Below are 19,569 nucleotides of genomic sequence, written 5' to 3' on the forward strand. Positions count from 1 at the left end.
GTTAACTACTCATCACTTCTTCACATTTAGGGTACTTTTCCTATTTGATTTGGGAGAAAAATTCAAACACACATAGGCAGCACAATAAAAGGTTAGATCTTAAAACCACGTAAGCTTGTTATGACAAGCTTAGGTTATTTGCCAGAACCACCAAATTACAAAGCAGTCAGCTATTCTGTTTAATTCCCAACTGCTGGTTCAGCAAAAAAGCTTTCATAAGTCCAGAGCAAAAAGAGGCATTATTTATTATATCCTTACTGGATAATACAGAACACATTATACACATACATGTTTCCACTTATTGTAGAACCTGTTCTTTCTTGAGAATGACTCACCCCTTTCCCCCATCTTTTCTGCTTGATTTTAAAATGCCCTTTATTTCATCAAACGATGGTGACAATGACCGGAAATTTGGGACAGGCAACATATTTTGGGAACTGAAAATCTAAGGATCTTAGACTTACTAGATTACTTATTCTTTTTAATATATCTTGATGACTTAAGCAAAAAAGTGACCAAGAATTTAATCAGATGGAATTTAATGGAACGCTCTCTGACCCCAAATGCAAAGAAAAGTAATACAAACTTCATTCGAATTTATCACACTGCCAACAGAAATAAAAACACAGGCCAGTCATGAGAGTTATATTCCTTTATGAATGAGAACACAATCATTTTTCACACGTCAAAACGCTGGAAAAGTGTAAAACTACTGGGGGAAGGAGTTAGCTTGGAGTCTAAGCTTTACTTCCCCATTTCTGTTAACTACAAAATCTACAGTTCAAAATATGAGTAGAATTCAAATCTTTACATTGCTTTTATTTTCCTCCAGAAACTGCTCTACAGAAGGGGAACTTTTCTTCAGAAACTGATAGCTGTCAAGAGGGTCAATGATGCTCTAGGTTATACTGTTTCAACTCTGGAAAAATAGTATTACTACATACCACTCTTCCCTCTTTTTTTTACTGACTTGGAGGGAGGGAGGACATATAATAATGCATGTTAGTTTGAGTCCTATTTTCAAAAGGAAACCCTGAAAAGACAACATTAGGTCCTGTATGTATACTGGTATGTATATTTGATACTCTATATTAAACATATATTATATATTTATATAAATTAACTATATATTTAACTATATATTAAATGCTTCAGTAAAACTCACAGAAGAAACCAAAGAATGAAAATACATGTGGGAAAATATCAAGTGGCAGATTTAAACACCAGGTGTTTTAATAATGATACTACTGTCAAGAAACGAAGCTATCAGAATCAGCCATCAGAATCCTTATTACATCTATTTTTTAAACTGCCATACATCCATTTTTATTTAAATGTTACCTATTTGCATAAATAACTTCATAAATATGTCTTTAAATATTTTTATTTCCATTTAAAACAAATAATCATTAATAAAATCTACTATACATATGTATAAAGAACAGTAAAAAGATTACATTTGTTCAACACCCACCAATGTGACAAGCACTGAAATGGATGATTTATTTACATATTCTCATTTAATCCTCACAAGGAAATAAGAATTATTTTCCCTGTTTTCAGATTAGGAAAAGTGATGCTCAGAGACTTTGGGGACTAGTAATTGGAAGAAATGGGATTCAAAGTCAGGCCTGTTTTGACTCCAAGACCCATGTACATTTCCTGGAACTATTACTTCTTGACAACTGCGCTTCAGTCATGTTTGAGTCTTTGCAACCCTATGGACTGTAGCCTATCAGTTTCCTCTGTCCATGGGACTTCCCCAGCCAAAATACTGGAGATCTGGATTGCCACACCCTCCTCCAGGGGATATTTCCGACCCAGGGATCGAACTCATCTCTCTTAAGTCTCCTGCACTGGCAGGTGGGTGCTTTACCACTAGCACCACCTGGGAAGCCAATCTTAATATTAAAGACTTTGATATCTTTCTTCAGTCAGATCAACAGCGACTTTTATGTCAAGAAACTCTTTGAGTTTAATCATAAGTTATTTTATGAATAAAATAGCTAGAGCTGATATAGTTTTACTAAAAATAGAGTAAATATAAATGATTATGAAAATTATTTACTTGTTTAATTTACAATATATCTTTAACTGATTAAATACAAGATAATCATCTCACGAATTTTTAAAATGACTCAATGGGGTAAGAAGCTCAAAGGAGGAAACTCGGGTACAGAGATTAAGTAATTTGCCAAAAGTCCCATAACTCATGTGTGGCAGAGCATTTGTAGCCTGGTAGTCCAACTCTGCACCTCTTATCCACTGCATATTACTGCCTTCATAATTGGAACTGAAACCTAGGACAGCCCTTTAAAATTAATCTTACTTTATTAGTCTATATGTTCTTGAGTTTCAGTTTCCTAAAAGCCTATATATACATACACACAAATCCTTTATGTACTAAAATGCACACAAAGCAAAAAGATTGCTCCCAGTTTTTATAAAATCGGGAAAAAAATAAATAAATGACCAAGTTTTAAGACCACAGATGAAATTAAATTCTGGACCTTAAACTAATGTTGAACATGAGGGTGAGGGAACTTACTACTTTAATTTCTCTTTAAGTCCACAATTAGGAGTTGAGTTTTAAGTAAACATTTACATAATAAAAGTTATACATTAAGAACCTTCATTTAAAAACCACACACAAAGCAGAAATCTCAACAAATCAAATTTTTATCTTAGTGAGTTAGAAAACAAAAGAAACCACAACATTAAAACTCTAAAATATAGAAAATGGTTCTTAGAGCATGCAAGTACAGTGACCAGCAGAAACGCTACAGAGATTAATGATATCCCCACAAGCAGGCATGGATATCTGTTACCCAAGTCTACAAAGAAAAGGCAACATCTGACAAAACAATAGTGAATAGGCTTTGTAAAGCTTTCCAACTTTGATGCATAAATAATTGGGAGAAAAAATGAATTCCTTGCCCTAAAAGGTTTAAATCCTTTCACTTCAAATATATTTTGCTGTAGGAGGAAAATATTTAAATTGTCAGTTCCCATGAACTTCTATCAAAAACTGCAAAAAGGATGCCTGAACCTCCAACAGTCTAAGGATCACTGGAACAAAATAAACACCTATGGCCTGTGTCTAATCAACTACAAGTCCCACCATAAAGATATTTGCTTCTAAATGCTCAGATGCTCTCATGTAGAGGTTGTGTAAATTTGGACCCAATGCTCTACTCCTATTTTCCCTTTACTGGTTGAACCCTCTGCTTAAAACAAGACCACTCTGACCTTGTATTTGTGTATAAGTACAATCTAAAAATCCTTTTCTTAAGTGGGTGGTTTCCAAACACAAAGCATATCCCTAAGCGATAGCCTATAAATTACTATATATAAGAATAGAAGTCTTAGCTTCAGGCCATTTTCCATTGTTTCAATCTGCAACATGAATGGTTACAAAGAAGACCCATAAAGCTAAAAATAAAAGAAAAACCAACTAAAAAAGGACTTCTAAGAGAGACTGAAGTACCTGAGTATCCTTGGTAGGTTCTGCGTCAAAGCTGGCACTCCGGTAGAAATAGAAAAGTGCACAAGCAGCAAAACGGAGAGAGATACTAAGATAGCAGAATTAATGACCACCGCCCCGCCAACAAAGCCAAACACAAACAGCAGCATGCATCCAGGACTCATGGCGCTGTGCTGGCATGGTGAAACACCCGAACCAGGAGGCCTACACGGGGGCCAAAGGGGTATCTTTGTAATGAGGATCTGTCATTCAGCTGCTGCCACAAAAACAATGCCATCAGCAGCAGCTTTCCACTCCATCCTGCTGCAGCTCCGAAGCGCTGACGTCATCCTGCTCTCACAGCCTCATAACCATAGAGCTGCTGCTCCTAGCATTTATGCAGCAATCCAGAGCAGAGGCCAGCCTATTAACTATTTTCCTCCCCACTAACGGGCCTGGCTTAGCTCATTGGCTACAATGCTTGGAGATCTACATAATTTATTCACACTCCTACATCAAACAGAAGTCTAGCTAACCCTTTTAAACATGCCTCTCTATAGCAAAAATGACTTTTAAACCAATTATACAGGAGAAATGAAAAATTTACAGCATTCTGACAAATGACAATTTTAAACCTACTACAATCTTTGTTAAGTATCAGAAAACAATGGCTATCAATTTACCTTTTCATTAGTGAAAGTTGTTTTGTTTTTCTATGCTGCCCCCTCCCATAGCATTCCAACTACAGCAGGGAGAGAGCGAACTATTGTTTGAGGATTAAAGAACAGAGAGAAACAGAAACAGATTATTTTATTTTCCTTTTTCCCAAGGCAAAAATGTATTAAAAAAGCTTACCTAATTCTACTATGAGCTGTGGATTCTAGTTGATCACTCCCTGAGATCTGATGAAGTTTTGTTCTTTCTAAGTGTTCCATATAATTATGGATCATCTATTTTGAAGAAACAAAAGAATACACAAAATTTTAAGACTAATATCTGGAAAAAAGTTAACATTTTAACAAGGGAAACCTTTTCATGTAAATTTCTTATTTATAGGACTACCCATGTTCCATAGATGAAATTTTATTTTATTCTCAAAGGGATATGCAAATGCTTACGTTTAAGGATGCTGGAGTCCAGAAAAGTAGCCAACATTTTGCTTAACATAGCAAAAATTTTTTACAATACGTAATGCTATTAAATAAGTCTGACATAAATAACACAAACTAGATATAGACATTGGGAAGGAAGTGACAAGCGATAACTGATTAAAGGGGAGAGACGACACTTGAGAAATCCATTGCTGAAGTGGGAAACAACAAAGAAATTAACTTGAAACTTGAGTAAAGATAATTTTCAATTTAATACCAAGATATTTATTTATTTTTGCTATAGATTTAGTTCAAAGAATGCTAAAATATTCTCTCCTATGTTAGACTGCTAACTTACTGGAATCATTATGTAACATAACCATATAAAAATGGTAGCAAACTTAAATGAAAAAACACATTAACTCTTTAATAAGGAACCATAGGACACAAGCTGAATATGGCAGTGAAAACTTTAAAAATATCAAGTGTAAAACCTGTCAAGAAATTCTACAGTCTGATCTGATTCCTTTTTTTTTTTTTTGGCTGCACTGGGTCTTAGTTTTAGCATGTGGGGTTTAGTTCCCTGACCAGAGATCGAATTCAGGCCCACTGCATTGGGAGCATGGACTCTTAGTCACTGGACCAACAGCGAAGTCCCTCGTTTGATTCTCGATATAGTTCCACTTTTAAGAGACCCAAAACTGGTATTAAAGCATGTAAAATGCAACAATTTCCGTCATAAAATCAAAAAGGCTTTGCTAGATATTGATGTGATTTGAATAAGAAAAAAATGAATACGAAAAGTTATGTTAGCAATTTCAGTTCAGTTCAGTTGCTCAGTCCTGTCTGACTCTTTGCGACCCCATGGATTGAAACACGTCAGGCTTCCCTATCCATCACCAACTCCCAGAGCCTGCTCAAACTCATGTCCATCGAGTCGGTGATGCCATCCAACCATCTCATTCTCTGTCATCCCCTTCTCCTCCTGCCTTCAATCTTTCCCAGCATCAGGGTCTTTTCCAATGAGTCAGTTCTTTGCATCACGTGGCCAAAGTACTGGCGCTTCAGCTTCAGCAGCAGTCTTTCCAGTGAATATTCAGGACTGATTTCCTTTAGGATGGAGTGGTTTGATCTCCCTGCTATTCAAGGGACTCTCAAGAGTCTTCTCCAACACCACAGTTCAAAAGCCATCAATTCTTCAGCGTTCAGCTTTCTCTATGGTCCAACCCTCACATCCATACATGACTACTGGAAAAAACATAGCTTTGACTGGACGGACCTTTGTTGGAAAAGGAATGTCTCTGCTTTTTCATATACTGTCTAAGTTTGTCATTGCTTTTTTCCCAAGGAGCAAGTGTCTTTTATTTTCATGGCTGCAGTTAACATCCACAATGAGTTTGGAGACCAAGAAAACAAAGTCTGCCACTGTTTCCATTGTATCTCTATTTGCCATGACATGCTGGACCCAGATGCCATGATCTTAGTTTTTAGAATGCTGGTTTTAAGGCAGCATTTTCACTCATTCTCCTCTTTCACTTTCATCAGTTCCTCTTCACTTTCTGCCATAAGGGTGGTGTCATCTCCTTAACTGAGGTTGTTGATATTTCTCCCAGAAATCTTGACTCCAACCTGTGCTTCATCCAGTCCAGCATTTCTCATGATGTACTCTGCATATAAGTCAAATAAGCAGGGTGACAATATACAGCCCTGATGAACTCTTTTCCAAATTTGGAACCAGTCTGTTGTTCCATGTCCGGTTCTAACTGCTGCTTCTTGATCTGCATACAGGTTTCTCAGGAGGCAGGTAAGGTGGTCTGGTATTCCCATCTCTTGAAGAATTTTCCATAGTTTGTTGTGATCAAAACACTCAAAAGGCTTTAGCATAGTCAATGAAGCAGAAGTAGATCCTTTTCTGGAATTCTCTTGCTATTTCTATGATCCAATGGATGCTGGCAATTTGATATCTGGTTCCTCTGCCTTTTCTAGACACAGCTTAAACATTTGGAAGTTCTCAGATCACATAGTGTAGAAGCTTAGCTTGTAGAATTTTGAGCAGTACTTTGCTAGCATGTGAGATGAATGCAATTGTGTGGTAGCTTGAACATTTTGAACATTTAGTTTGAACATTGCTTTTCTTTAGGAATGGAATGAAAACTGAGCTTTTCTAGTGGTGGCCACTGCTGAGTTTTCCGAATTTGCTGGCATACCGAGTGTGGTACTTTTACAGCATCATCTTTTAGGATTTGAAATAGCTCAATTGGAATTCCATCACCTCCACCAGCTTTGTTCGCAGTGATGCTTCCTAAGGTCCACTTAACTTCACACTCCAGGATGTCTGGCTCTAGGTGAGGAATCACACCATTGTGGTTATCAGGGTCATAAAGATCTTTTTTGTACAGTTCTTGTGAATCCTTTTTTGTATAGTTCTTGTGTATTCTTGCCACGTCATCTTAATATCTTCTGCTTCTGTTAGGTCCATACCATTTCTGTCCTTTATTGTGCCCATCTTTGCATGAAATGTTCCCTTAGTATCTCTAATTTTCTTGAAGAGATCTCTAGTCTTTCCCATTCTATTGTTTTCCTCTATTTCTTTGCACTGATCACTTAGGAAAGCTTTCTTACCTCTCCTTTCTATTCTTTGGAACTCTGCATTCAAATGGGTATATCTTTCCTTTTCTCCTTTGCCTTTAGTTTCTCTTCTTTTCTCAGCTGTTTATAAGGCCTCCTCAGACAACCATTTTGCCTTTTTCTTGGGGATGCTCTTGATCACTGCTTCTTGTACAATGTTATAAACATCCATCCCTAGTTCTTCAGGTACTCTGTCAAATCTAATCCCTTGAATCTATTTGTCACTTCCACTGTATAATCATAAGGGATCTGATTCAGGTCATACCTGAAAGGTCTAATGGTTTTCCCTACTTTCTTCAATTTAGGTCTGAATTTTACAATAAGGAGTTTATGATCTGAGCCATAGTCAGCTCCTGGTCTTGTTTTTGCTGAATGTAAAAAGCTTCTCCATCTTTGGCTGCAAAGAATATAATTAATCTGATTTCAGTACTGACCATCTGGTAATGTCTATGTGTAGAGTCATCTTTTGTATTGTTCCAAGAGGGTATTTGCAATGACCAGTGCGTTCTCTTGGCAAAACTCTGTGTTAGCCTTTGCCCTGCTTCATTTTGTACTCCAAGGCCAAACTTGCCTGTTACTCCAGGTATCTCTCCTACTTCTACATTCCAGTCCCCAGTGATGAAAAGGACATCTTTTTTTGGTGTTAGTTCTAGAAGGTCTTGTAGGTCTTCATAGAACTGTTCAGCTTCTTTGACATTAGTGGTTGGGGCAAAGACTTGGATTACTGTGATATAGAATGGTTTGCCTTGGAAACAAACAGAATATTCTGTCATTTTTGAGACTGCACCCAAGTACTGTATTTTGGACTCTCTTGTTGACTATGAGAGCTACTCCATTTCTTCTAAGGGATTCTTGCCGACAGTAGTAGATGTAAGGTCATCTGAATGAAATTCACCCATTCCAGCCCATTTTAGTTCACTGATTCCTAAAATGTCGATGTTCACTCTTGCCATCTCTTGTTTGACCACTTCCAATTTACCTTGATTCATGGACCTAACATTCCAGGTTCCTATGCAATACTGTTCTCTACAGCATCAGATTTTACTTCCATCACCAGTCATATCCACAACTGGATTTGTTTTTGCTTTGGCTCAGACTCTTCAATATTTCTGGAGCTATTTCTCTACTCTTCTTCAGTAGCATAGTAAGCACCTACCAACCTGGGGAATACATCTTCCAGTGTCATATCTGTTTGCCTTTTCATATTGTTCATACTGTGGCTATCATGACTAGTGCTGCTATAAACATAGGAGTGCATGTATCTTTTTGAATTACAGCTTTGTCTGAATATATTCCCAGAAGTGGGATTGCTGGATCATATGATAATTCTATTTTTAGCTTTCGGGGAACCTCCATACTGTTTTCCAGAGTGGCTAAACCAACTTACATTCCCACAATTTAAGAAATGTAAATATCAAGAGTAGGCAAGAAAAGGAGAATATTCCTAGAATTCTTAAAATTACAGCATGGAATAGCTTTGTAAGTTGCTAAACTTTAGCTGCATGAAGATAGGTTTCAACCTCAAATAACTTAAAATATGCATTGTAGCAATATTAAAAAGATAGCTACTGAAAAAATTTAAACAAGTTTTAAAAATTTATTTTTAAGAAGTATGCTTTTGTCAGGAGTTCCCTGGTGGTCTAGTCGTTAGGATTCCATGTTTTCACTGCTGTGGCCCGGATTCAATCCCTGGTTGAGGAACTAAGTGAGATCCCACAAGCTGCACAGTGTAGCCAAATAAATAATAAGTATGTTGTGAAATTTATACTTGGCATGGAAGCATATACAAAAATTAAGACGTATATAAATCAATTTGAAAGTGTTATTTACTTCAGATAAACAAGAAGTCTGAGGCATGGATTAAGATGGTAATTCCATCAAATCAAATATAAAAGAATCAACTAGGCTGTTCCCAAAGTTAAAATTAGCACAAATAAGAAGTGTAACCGGCCAAAAACGATGAATATATAATCACACAGATATGTATATGAAAGCATTTTAAAAAGCTTTTGAATTTACATAATTTTAAGTTTAAATATTTTCTCTTTTCCAACAGTTCTGCAGAAATACAATTTTTGTGTTTGTGTCAGTGAGGCAGAAATGCTGAGTTGCTTCCTTCTAGTATCAAGAAAAACTTCAAGTGAGGAAGAAATTTAAATGAGACTAGCCTAACAAAGTGATGGTTGGACCAAATATATCAATTTAAATTTTCAAAAGATTTTAGAAAATCTACGTTGAATTCTTTTATAATGGAAAGTAATCATATGAATTTGATTTATTCAAATGAAGACTCTAAGTTCCTTTACAGATTGAAATGAATAGAAATCTCTCCTAAATTGAGTCTATATAATCTATTTATTCAATATAGAAAAATAAAAAGATTTAAAAAAATGCAAAGATACAGAATTGGTTCTACCCCAGTGTGTTCTACATACTGACTACTGTCTTAATAAATTGAAAATTTTTTAATTTAGATGTTGAATTTCAAACCAATTCCCAATCAAAAAAGTGATCCCAAGTAACTAGAGATACAGTATTCTAACATTCCAAAATGGCCTATACAATGAAACTGGTTTTAACCCAGTTAAACTAGCACTTAATAGGACAAAAGAACAGCAACAAAATGGCTGCTAATATTTACTGATCACCATCTACAAGTCAGCTGATGCATGCAGAGCTATCGTTTCAGTTAATCCTCACAACAACAGTATGACTTTCTAGATAAACTCTATTTTAAGAGGTTAAAATAACGTCCAATCTGACCAGCTAGTTAATGATTACCTGTTTTCTAACTGTCAGTAGCTAGTTGGCTTTGCGGCCAGAACTCAGATCCATCTGACTCAGTCATCAGAGCAGTTAAGCATTATAAGACTTCTGGTATATCTAGGTGCCGTTTCAGTCAATTCTGGAGGCAAGCAATAAGCTCATTGTCCTTTTTTCCTCACACCCACAAGAAAACCCCACATTCTAAGACATTTCCTGATGTCTGAAGTATAGTCTATATAAGCACTATATTCTATATAAACACAAAAAAGTAGATAAAATAAATTATACATAAAAATGTAAATTTTAATTACAGGCCTTCACAGAGTAGCTCTGGTTTTTTTTATTAAAACAGAAACAAAACAAAACCAACTGAGTATTGGGCAATGAATGCTGCAAGGTAGCAAAGAGAGGCAGGAAAGTAAAATAGAATATATTTTAGATAAATCGTTTTGGGTCCACCAGACCCATGCCTCCTGATCTCAGAACTGCAACTCTCAACTGTCGCAGGTATGCATATTAATTCACATAAATTCAGGAGTCAATTCAGCAACAAGCAGCTGGAGTCATGGAGAAGGATCCCAAGCATATCGTTTGGAACATCCCAAATCCCCTCCGACCTAGAGAAATCTTCAGGCAGAGGTTGATTTAGCTTTGGCTAAAACTGAAATGCAAGACAATAGTTATTAGAAAAACAAGGCAAAAAAGAGAGATTTTGGAGACAAACAGCATAATCCTTTTAATTCTGTTGGCCTTTAATCTTTCCATATGCAGCTCAATAACTATATCTACAAGGCCACAATTCTTAAAATGGTGGAGACACCATGAAACAAAGAGACAGAAAATCTTCTAGTGCATTTAACATCCATGTGTTTCATAACTTAAAAGCACCAAAAATTCAGGAAAAGGGAATCAGAGTGAGCTAGATTCAAATCCAGTCACATACTAGCATAACATTTGGGACAAATCACTCCATATTCTCTTTTAAGCTTCAGTTTGTAAAATAAGGTGAGTGATAAAGAGTTTGCTCAGAGGATAAGATGAGAATGCATTTAAACACTCCCTAGAGTAAGACAAGGGTTCAAGTTTTCGGTGACTAATGAGTATGTAAATTTCCTCCACCGTCCTTTTAAGCAAATTCAATAACGTGCATAAAATTTTGAATTTGATTCAGTCAGTTCAGTTCAGTCGCTCAGTCATGTCCGACTCTTCACGACCCCATGAATCGCAGCACGCCAAGCCTCCTTGTCCATCACCAACTCCCGGAATTTACCCAAACTCCTGTCCATCGAGTCGGTGATGCCATCCAGCCATCTCATCCTCTGTCGTCCCCTTCTCCTCCTGCCCCCAATCCCTCCCAGCATCAGAGTCTTTTCCAATGAGTCAACTCTTCGCAGGAGGTGCCCAAAGTATTGGAGTTTCAGCTTTAGCATCAGTCCTTCCAAAGAACACCCAGGACTGATCTCCTTTAGAATGGACTGATTGGATCTCCTTGCAGTCCAAGGGACTCTCAAGAGTCTTCTCCAGCACCACAGTTCAAAAGCATCAATTCTTCGGCACTCAGCTTTCTTCACAGTCCAACTCTCACATCCATACATGACCACAGGAAAAACTATAGCCTTGACTAGACGGACCTTAGTCGGCAAGTAATGTCTCTGCTTTTGAATATGTTATCTACATTGGTCATAGCTTTTCTTCCAAGGAGTCAGCGTCTTTTAATTTCATGGTTGCAACCACCATCTGCAGTGATTTTGGAGCTCCTAAAAATAAAGTCTGACACTGTTTCCACTGTTTCCCCATCTATTTCCCATGAAGTGATGGGACCAGATGCCATGATCTTCGTTTTCTGAACGTTGAGCTTTAAGTCAACTTTTTCACTCTCCTCTTTCACTTTCATCAAGAGGCTTTTTAGCTCCTCTTCACTTTCTGCCATAAGGGTGGTGTCATCTGCATATCTGAGGTTATTGATATTTCTCCTGGCAATCTTGATTCCAGCTTGTGCTTCTTCCAGCCCAGCATTTCTCATGATGTACTCTGCATATAAGTTAAATAAGCAGGGTGACAATATACAGCCTTGACGTACAGACAGAACCAGTCTGTTGTTCCATGTCCAGTTCTAACTGTTGCTTCCTGACCTGCATACAGATTTCTCAAGAGGCAGGTTAGGTGGTCTGGTATTCCCATCTCTTTCAGAATTCTCCACAGTTTATTGTGATCCACACAGTCAAAGGCTTTGGCATAGTCAATAAAGCAGAAATAGATGTTTTTCTGAAACTCTCTTGCTTTCTTCCATGATCCAGCAGATGTTGGCAATTTGATCTCTGGTTCCTCTGCCTTTTCTAAATCCAGCTTGAACATCTGGAAGTTCACAGTTCACGTATTGCTGAAGCCTGGCTTGGAGAATTTTGAGCATTACTTTACTAGTGTGTGAGATGAGTGCAATTGTGCCATAGTTTGAGCATTCTTTGGCATTGCCTTTCTTTGACATTGGAATGAAAACTGACCGTTTCCAGTCCTGTGGCCACTGCTGAGTTTTCCAAATTTGCTGGCATATTGAGTGCAGCAGTTTCGCAGCATCATCTTTCAGGATTTGAAAGAGCTCAACTGGAATTCCATCACCTCCACTAGCTTTGTTCGTAGTGATGCTTTCTAAGGCCCACTTGACTTCACATTCCAGAATGTCTGGCTCTAGGTGAGTGACCACACCATCATGATTATTTTGGTCATGAAGATCTTTGTTGTACAGTTCTTCTGTGTATTCTTGCCACCTCTTCTTAATATCTTCTGCTTCTGTTAGGTCCATACCATTTCTGTCCTTTATCAAGCCCATCTTTGCATGAAATGTTCCCTTGGTATCTCTAATTTTCTTGAAAAGCTCTCTAGTCATTCCCATTCTGTTGTTTTCCTCTATTTCTTTGGACTGATCACTGAGGAAGGCTTTCTTATCTCTCCTTGCTATTCTTTGGAACTCTGCATTCAGATGCTTATAGCTTTCCTTTTCTCCTTTGCTTTTCCCTTCTCTTCTTTTCACAGCTATTTGTAAGGTCTCCCCAGACAGCCATTTTGCTTTTTTGTATTTCTTTTTCTTGGGGATGGTCTTGATCCCTGTCTCCTGTACAATGTCACGAACCTCCGTCCATAATTCATCAGGCACTCTATCAGATCTAGGCCCTTAAATCTATTTTTCACTTCCACTGTATAATCGTAAGGGATTTGATTTAGGTCATACCTGAATGGTCTAGTGGTTTTCCCTACTTTCTTCAATTTAAGTCTGAATTTGGCAATAAGGAGTTCATGATCTGAGCCACAGTCAGCTCCCAGTCTTGTTTTTGCTGACTGTATAGAGCTTTTCCATCTTTGGCTGCAAAGAATATAATCAATCTGATTTCAGTGTTGACCATCTGGTGACATTCATGTGTAGAGTCCTCTCTTGTGTTGTTGGAAAAGGGTGTTTGTTATGCCCAGTGCGTTCTCTTGGCAAAACTCTATTAGCCTTTGCCCTGCTTCTTTCCATATTCCAAGCCCAAATTTGCCTGTTACCCCAGGTGTTTCTTGACTTCCTACATTTGCATTCCAGTCTCCTATAAAGAAAAGGACATCTTTTGGGGGTGTTAGTTCTAAAAGGTCTTGTAGGTCTTCATAGAACCGTTCAACTTCAGCTTCTTCAGCATTATTGGTTGTGGCATAGGCTTGGATTACTGTGATACTGAATGGTTTGCCTTGGAAACGAACAGAGATCATTCTGTCGTTTTTGAGATTGCATCCGAGTACTGCATTTTGGACTCTTTTGTTGACCATGATGGCTACTCCATTTCTTCTGAGGGATTCTTGTCCACAGTAGTAGATATAATGGTCATCTGAGTTAAAGCCACCCATTCCAGTCCATTTTAGTTCACTGATTCCTACAATGTTGACATTCACTCTTGCCATCTCCTGTTTGACCACTTCCAATTTGCCTTGATTCATGGACCTAACATTCCAGGTTCCTATGCAATATTGCTCTTTATAGCATTGGACCTTGCTTCTGTCACCAGTCACATCCACAACTGGGTATTGTTTTTGCTTTGGCTCCATCCCTTCATTCTTTCTGGAGTTATTTCTCCACTGATTTCCAGTAGCATATTGGGCACCTACTGACCTGGGGAGTTCCTCTTTCAGTATCCTATCATTTTGCCTTTTCATACTGTTCATGGGGTTCTCAAGGCAAGAATACTGAAGTGGTTTGCCATTCCCTTCTCCAGTGGACCACATTCTGTCAAAATTTGATTAGAGAACAGTTATTCATATTACAAAATGAGCCCGAGATTTCCCTTATGCAGCAAACAACGTGTTTGATAGAAATGCTGTCTAAACAACTATTCTATGTATGTATAAAAAGGTTACTGAGTTAGAAGTAACAGTGGAAAGATTAAACCCTTCAGACTTCCTTTCTCTGAAGGTTTTCAAAATTTACCTTTAAACGACCTAGTTCTTTAGCATTGGATAGCAATTTATACGGAGAAGGCAATGGCAACCCACTCCAGTACTCTTGCCTAGAGAATCCCAGGGACAGAGGAGCCTGGTGGGCTGCCGTCTATGGGGTTGCACAGAGTTGGACACAACTGAAGTGATTTAGCAGCAGCAGCAGCAGCAGCAATTTATAATTGCTAATTGAATGGTATTTCTAGTACAGATGTATAAACACACAAACACATTTTAAAGAAGCCATATCTATGTCTTATAAACATTCGCTGAGGCAGAGCAAAATACAGAGAGCCTATCAGAGGACAGAAGCTGCTTATGTCTAAAGGAGGGGATCTTGTAAAAATGCTACATGTAAGATTTGTCACAGTTATTAGACAGGCCCAACTCTCTGCCTTTGGTATTTAAGATTTTCCTGAGATCCTTCTTTTTTTCTTTTAGACCGTTCTTCTCTGAAGGAATAGAAATATAAAAACTATGTACATATATGAGAGAAAATATGTTATTTCACTTTACAATGACTTTTTCAAGACAGCATATGTTTTAGACATATTTCAATTTAACAATCCTCAATTATTACAATGATTAATTAAGAAAAACACAATTCATTATTCATCACTACCAATTATTTATGGCACATAAACCTATTCCCCCAAACATGTTTGTAATTATCAGCATTGAAAAGAACTACCAGTACAGGGCATTGTTGGGGCATGAAATGAATGGTGTGAAAAGAACAAACAATAAACCTTTAACAACCAATTGTTTTTCAACAGTCTTAATATGTACCAAATACCATCTTACTAAAATGTGGTTATCTTTTCATACTGAAAGGCTGCTGTGTAAGCTGTTTCTGTTTTCCCAGAGCTCTATGGTTCCAGCCCTCTGTGGCCAATCTTTTTCCTTTACCACTCAATATCAGCTCCGTGACACTTCATGCTTGGTACATGGCTATGTGAGCTAAAACAGTAACAAACCTCACATGCCAGGAAGAAATTCCAACAAGCTGTGGAAGGTGTTAAAAGCACATTACTCTCAAAAACAAATGAAACTGACTGCAGTGGGGTTTTATACCACTTAAAAGCAACAATATAGGTCCCTACCAGGGGTGGGATAAGAGATCACCCCCAATACTGAAAGGAAAATGGAAGCTGAAGACTGTAACCATCTGTATCATGGGAAAGATTGGACTAGAAAGAGAAAGAGCAATTATTTTTTTCACGTAACAGTGCATGTGTCTATGAAAATTCTATTTAAGTATGTGAACCTTAGTTCACAATTTTCACATGGAGGAGACAGAAACAAACGCAACACAGAAAAGGCTGACAGAGAATCATAAAAAGGAGTTTAAAAAGACCCTCAGGTACATTTTCTAACTTGAAGAGATTATGTGCTAGAGTTATTAACTAAAACACTGAAACTTCATGCAGAAAGCCTGTTTTAGAGTCATTTTAAGACATTATAATGTGTTTGCCATTTGTTATGAGCTTAATACAAATTAAGTACTTTATACTGTATTAAAAATGGAGAGACTCTGACCAACAATTTAGCAATCCATCATTTCCCAACAGGTATCACAATAAGTTATATCAATTCTCTCTATTAGTATCACGTATACTTTTTAATATGTACAAGTTAGGTTTTTACTCAACCAGTCAAAAACATAACTATTGGAAATGCCTTAGTAATTATATTTTTCATAACATGAAAAGTTAACTCCAGATAAAAGACATTAAAGTCAGCATTTGGTAACTAAGTAAATGCTACATGAAATTTAAAGTCTTCGTGAATAATAACCCCCAAGGACAACACTGGCTGATTTTCAAAGAAAAATTGAAACATATTTTCTAGGGTTAATTTCTTTATCTTAATGTTAGTATGGCAAGAACCAACCTAGAAACCCACCTCAGTGTGTCTCTGATGCAAGGCATTATATTCTTTCTTCAGTTCTGCTTCTCTTTCTTCAAGTCTGCTAACTGAAATTAAGATACATACACTTAATCAAAACCAAATAAAAAACTTGAAAATTCTATCTTTTAAACTTGGACTGGTTTATCCATAACCCTTGGTAACTTCAAGCCTCGTTACTCCATATGAAATTCTTCACAAGGCTAGTGACCTTGCTTCATGTCCTTAATAAAATTTATGGAGAGGGAATAAACAGAATATTTTTAAAAAGACTAAACATCTTACTGCTTCTCCCAATATGCTTATATAATAAACATCCTTATCTAAGTAGGTTTTTCACATGATAGAGAATTACCTCTTTGAAAAAGATTATACAAATCTCCTCACAGAGCCTAACCCCAAGAGTTGAGCCTAACTCCAAGAGTTGACTCATTGGAAAAGACCCTGATGCTGGTAGGGATTGGGGGCAGGAGAAGAAGGGGATGACAGAGGATGAGATGGCTGGATGGCATCACCAACTCGATGGACATGAGTCTGGGTAAACTCTGGAAGTTGGTGATGGACAGCGAGGCCTGGCGTGCTGCAATTCATGGGGTCACAAAGAGTCGGACACGACTGAGCGACTGAACTGAACTGAACCCCAAACCACTGATTTCTAATAGTATTCCACCTCTTTTTCATTATTGAGCAGTATGTGAACATGTTACTGTTTTTATAAGCACTTTCTTTAACTTCAGGTCTTAATTTCAGGGACTCATCTTCTTGTATTTAGCTCCCTCTGCTGATGGAGTTTGTGAGTGGCACTGAGTTGAGATAGAGCACTACTTCAGTATTTTAAAAATAAATTTTAGACCCTAACATACACAGTGTCAGGACAGGATTTCAGAGAAAAAGATGGTATCAGAGAGGAATGATTTTGAGAGAAAATGGAAGCCAAGCAGGACCAGGAAGAAATTACAGTGCTCAAGTTAGATAGTAATGGGGCTATAGCAGGCAGGTACTGCTACTACAGAGAAGGGAACAGAAAACCATGGAGCTGGCGAGGCACAGGAGAGACTGGCCAGTCTGGAGGAGCTCACGCTGATTAAGGAGCAGTGGCAGACAGTCGGCTGGTGCGAAGTAAAGCTGGTGCTAAAGGAGTTTGTCAAGATACTCACGTTCGTCTGTTTGAAAGCATGAGCATAGTTGGAAACGTTCTCTTGGTATAATGGTCAGACAGCTACAAACATGCAAAATTGTTTATAAGAGCCAGTTGGTGACTGCGTCAGCTGGCTCTAAGAGTTAACTACTATGAACTATAACAGCACATACATGAATGTTTTTATATGCCTAACATTAACATGCCAGACACCACGTAACACTTAACTTGTGCTGACTGGTAAACTCATTGTTTTTTATTTGTGTAGCTCTACACCTTTATTTGAGTACCTTGAAAATATGCCATGAATTAGGAAAAGTGTAGCTCTTTCAGTGTGTTTTTAATCAAGCCTATGTGTTGGCTCATTAAATTTGCAACAATAAGTACATACACTATAGTAGCTATAGAGTCACACTTTATCAGACCATGGAAGGCCTGAGGACATGGGCTGCTCATCTCATTTTGTGGCTGAAAGCAATAAAAAGCAAATCTGTAAGGCAGCTGTTCTGTCATAACACAATAGATACTGAAGCCTCTGTGATTTTTATTTAAAAACAAGAAATCCAACCAAATGTAGATATTATATTTAGTAACAATTTCAATATAAACATTTTCTACTATTTTTTGTCAATTAAATTGTTCTAAAAGCACAATCCTAAAATTACTGGGTGAACCTTAAGTGTTTTTAATTGCTCATATATATGAATCAAAATTTTCCTCAAATTGTGCAACAAAACAAAAAACTGATAAGAAAGATAAGAAAGCCTTCCTCAGCGATCAATGTAAAGAGAGAGAGGTAAACAGTAGAAGGGGAAAGACTAGAGATCTCTTCAAGAAAATCAGAGATACCAAGGGAACATTTCATGCAAAGATGAGCACAGTAAAGGACAGAAATGGTATGGACCTGACAGAAAAAAAAAAGATCTTCATGGCCCAGATAACCACAATCACGTGATCACTCACCTAGAGCCAGAAATCCTAGAAGGCGAAGTCAAGTGGGCATTAGGAAGCATCACCACAACAAAGCTAGTGGAGGTGATGGAACTCCAGTTGAGCTATTTCAAATCCTAAAAGATGATGCTGTGAAACTGCTGCACTCAATATGCAAGCAAATTTGAAAAACTCAGCAGTAGTCACAGGACTGGAAAAGGTCAGTTTTCATTCCAATCTCAAAGAAAGACAATGTCAAAGAAGGTTCAAACTATAGCACAATTGCACTCTTCTCACATACTAGCAAAGTAATGCTCAAAATATTCCAAGCCAGGCTTCAACAGTATGTGAACTGTGAACTTTCATATGTTCAAGCAGGATTTAGAAAAGGCAGATGAACCAGAGATCAAATTGCCAGCATCTGCTGGATCACTGAAAAAGCAAGAGAGTTCCAGAAAAACATTTACTTTTGCTTTATTGACTACACTAAAGCCTTTGACTGTGTGGATCACAACAAACCGTGGAAAATTCTTGAAGAGATGGGAATACCAGACCACCTGACCTGCCTCCTGAGGTACCTGTATGCAGGTCAAGAAGCAACAGTTAGAACTGGACATGGAACAACAGACTGGTTCCAAACAGGGAGAAGAGTATGTCAAGACTGTATATTGTCACCCTGCTTATTTAACTTATATGCAGAGTACATCATGAGAAATGCCGGGCCAGATGAAGCACAACCTGGAATCAAGATTGCAGGGAAAAGAAAAGAAAGTGAAGTCGCTCAGTCGTGTCCAAATCTTTGCAACTCTATGGACTGTAACCTACCGGGCTTCTTTGTCCATGGGATTTTCCAGGCAAGAGTACTAGAGTGGTTTGCCATTTCCTTCTCCAGGGGATCTTCCCGACCTAGGGATTAAACCCAGGTCTCCCACACTGTAGGCAGACACTTTACCATCTGAGCCTCCAGGGAAGTCCAAGATTGCCAGGAGAAATATCAATAACCTCAGATACGCAGATGACACCACCCTTATGACAGAAAGCAAAGAAGAACTGAAGAGCCTCTTGATGAAAGTGAAAGAGGAGAGTGAAACAGTTGGCTTAAAACTCAATGTTCAGAAAACTAAGATCATGGCATCCAGTCCCGTCACTTCATGGCAAATAGATAGGGAAACAGCAGAAAGAGTGAC

The 19,569-nt window shown here is 37.8% G+C and overlaps 1 protein-coding gene across 7 annotated transcripts in view; it reads right to left on the bottom strand.

The window, feature by feature from the left end:
• SPAG9 (sperm associated antigen 9) overlaps positions 1-19,569 on the bottom strand; it is a 153,528-nt gene that overhangs the window by 73,882 nt on the left and 60,077 nt on the right. For 5 of the 7 annotated variants that reach the window (XM_040245676.1, XM_040245677.1, XM_040245675.1 and 2 more), the window contains exons 3-4: positions 16,312-16,382; positions 4,319-4,413 (exon numbers count right to left, since the gene is read on the bottom strand). In XM_040245676.1, the coding sequence (XP_040101610.1) occupies positions 4,319-4,413; positions 16,312-16,382 (166 nt within the window). Of the gene's footprint in view, positions 1-3,487; positions 3,757-4,318; positions 4,414-16,311; positions 16,383-19,569 lie in introns of those variants that run through there. The other 2 variants (XM_040245679.1, XM_040245678.1) reach the window with 2 other exon arrangements.

This window comes from Oryx dammah, unplaced genomic scaffold, assembly GCF_014754425.2.
Source record: "Oryx dammah isolate SB20612 unplaced genomic scaffold, SCBI_Odam_1.1 HiC_scaffold_8, whole genome shotgun sequence".
Lineage (NCBI taxonomy): Eukaryota > Metazoa > Chordata > Mammalia > Artiodactyla > Bovidae > Oryx > Oryx dammah.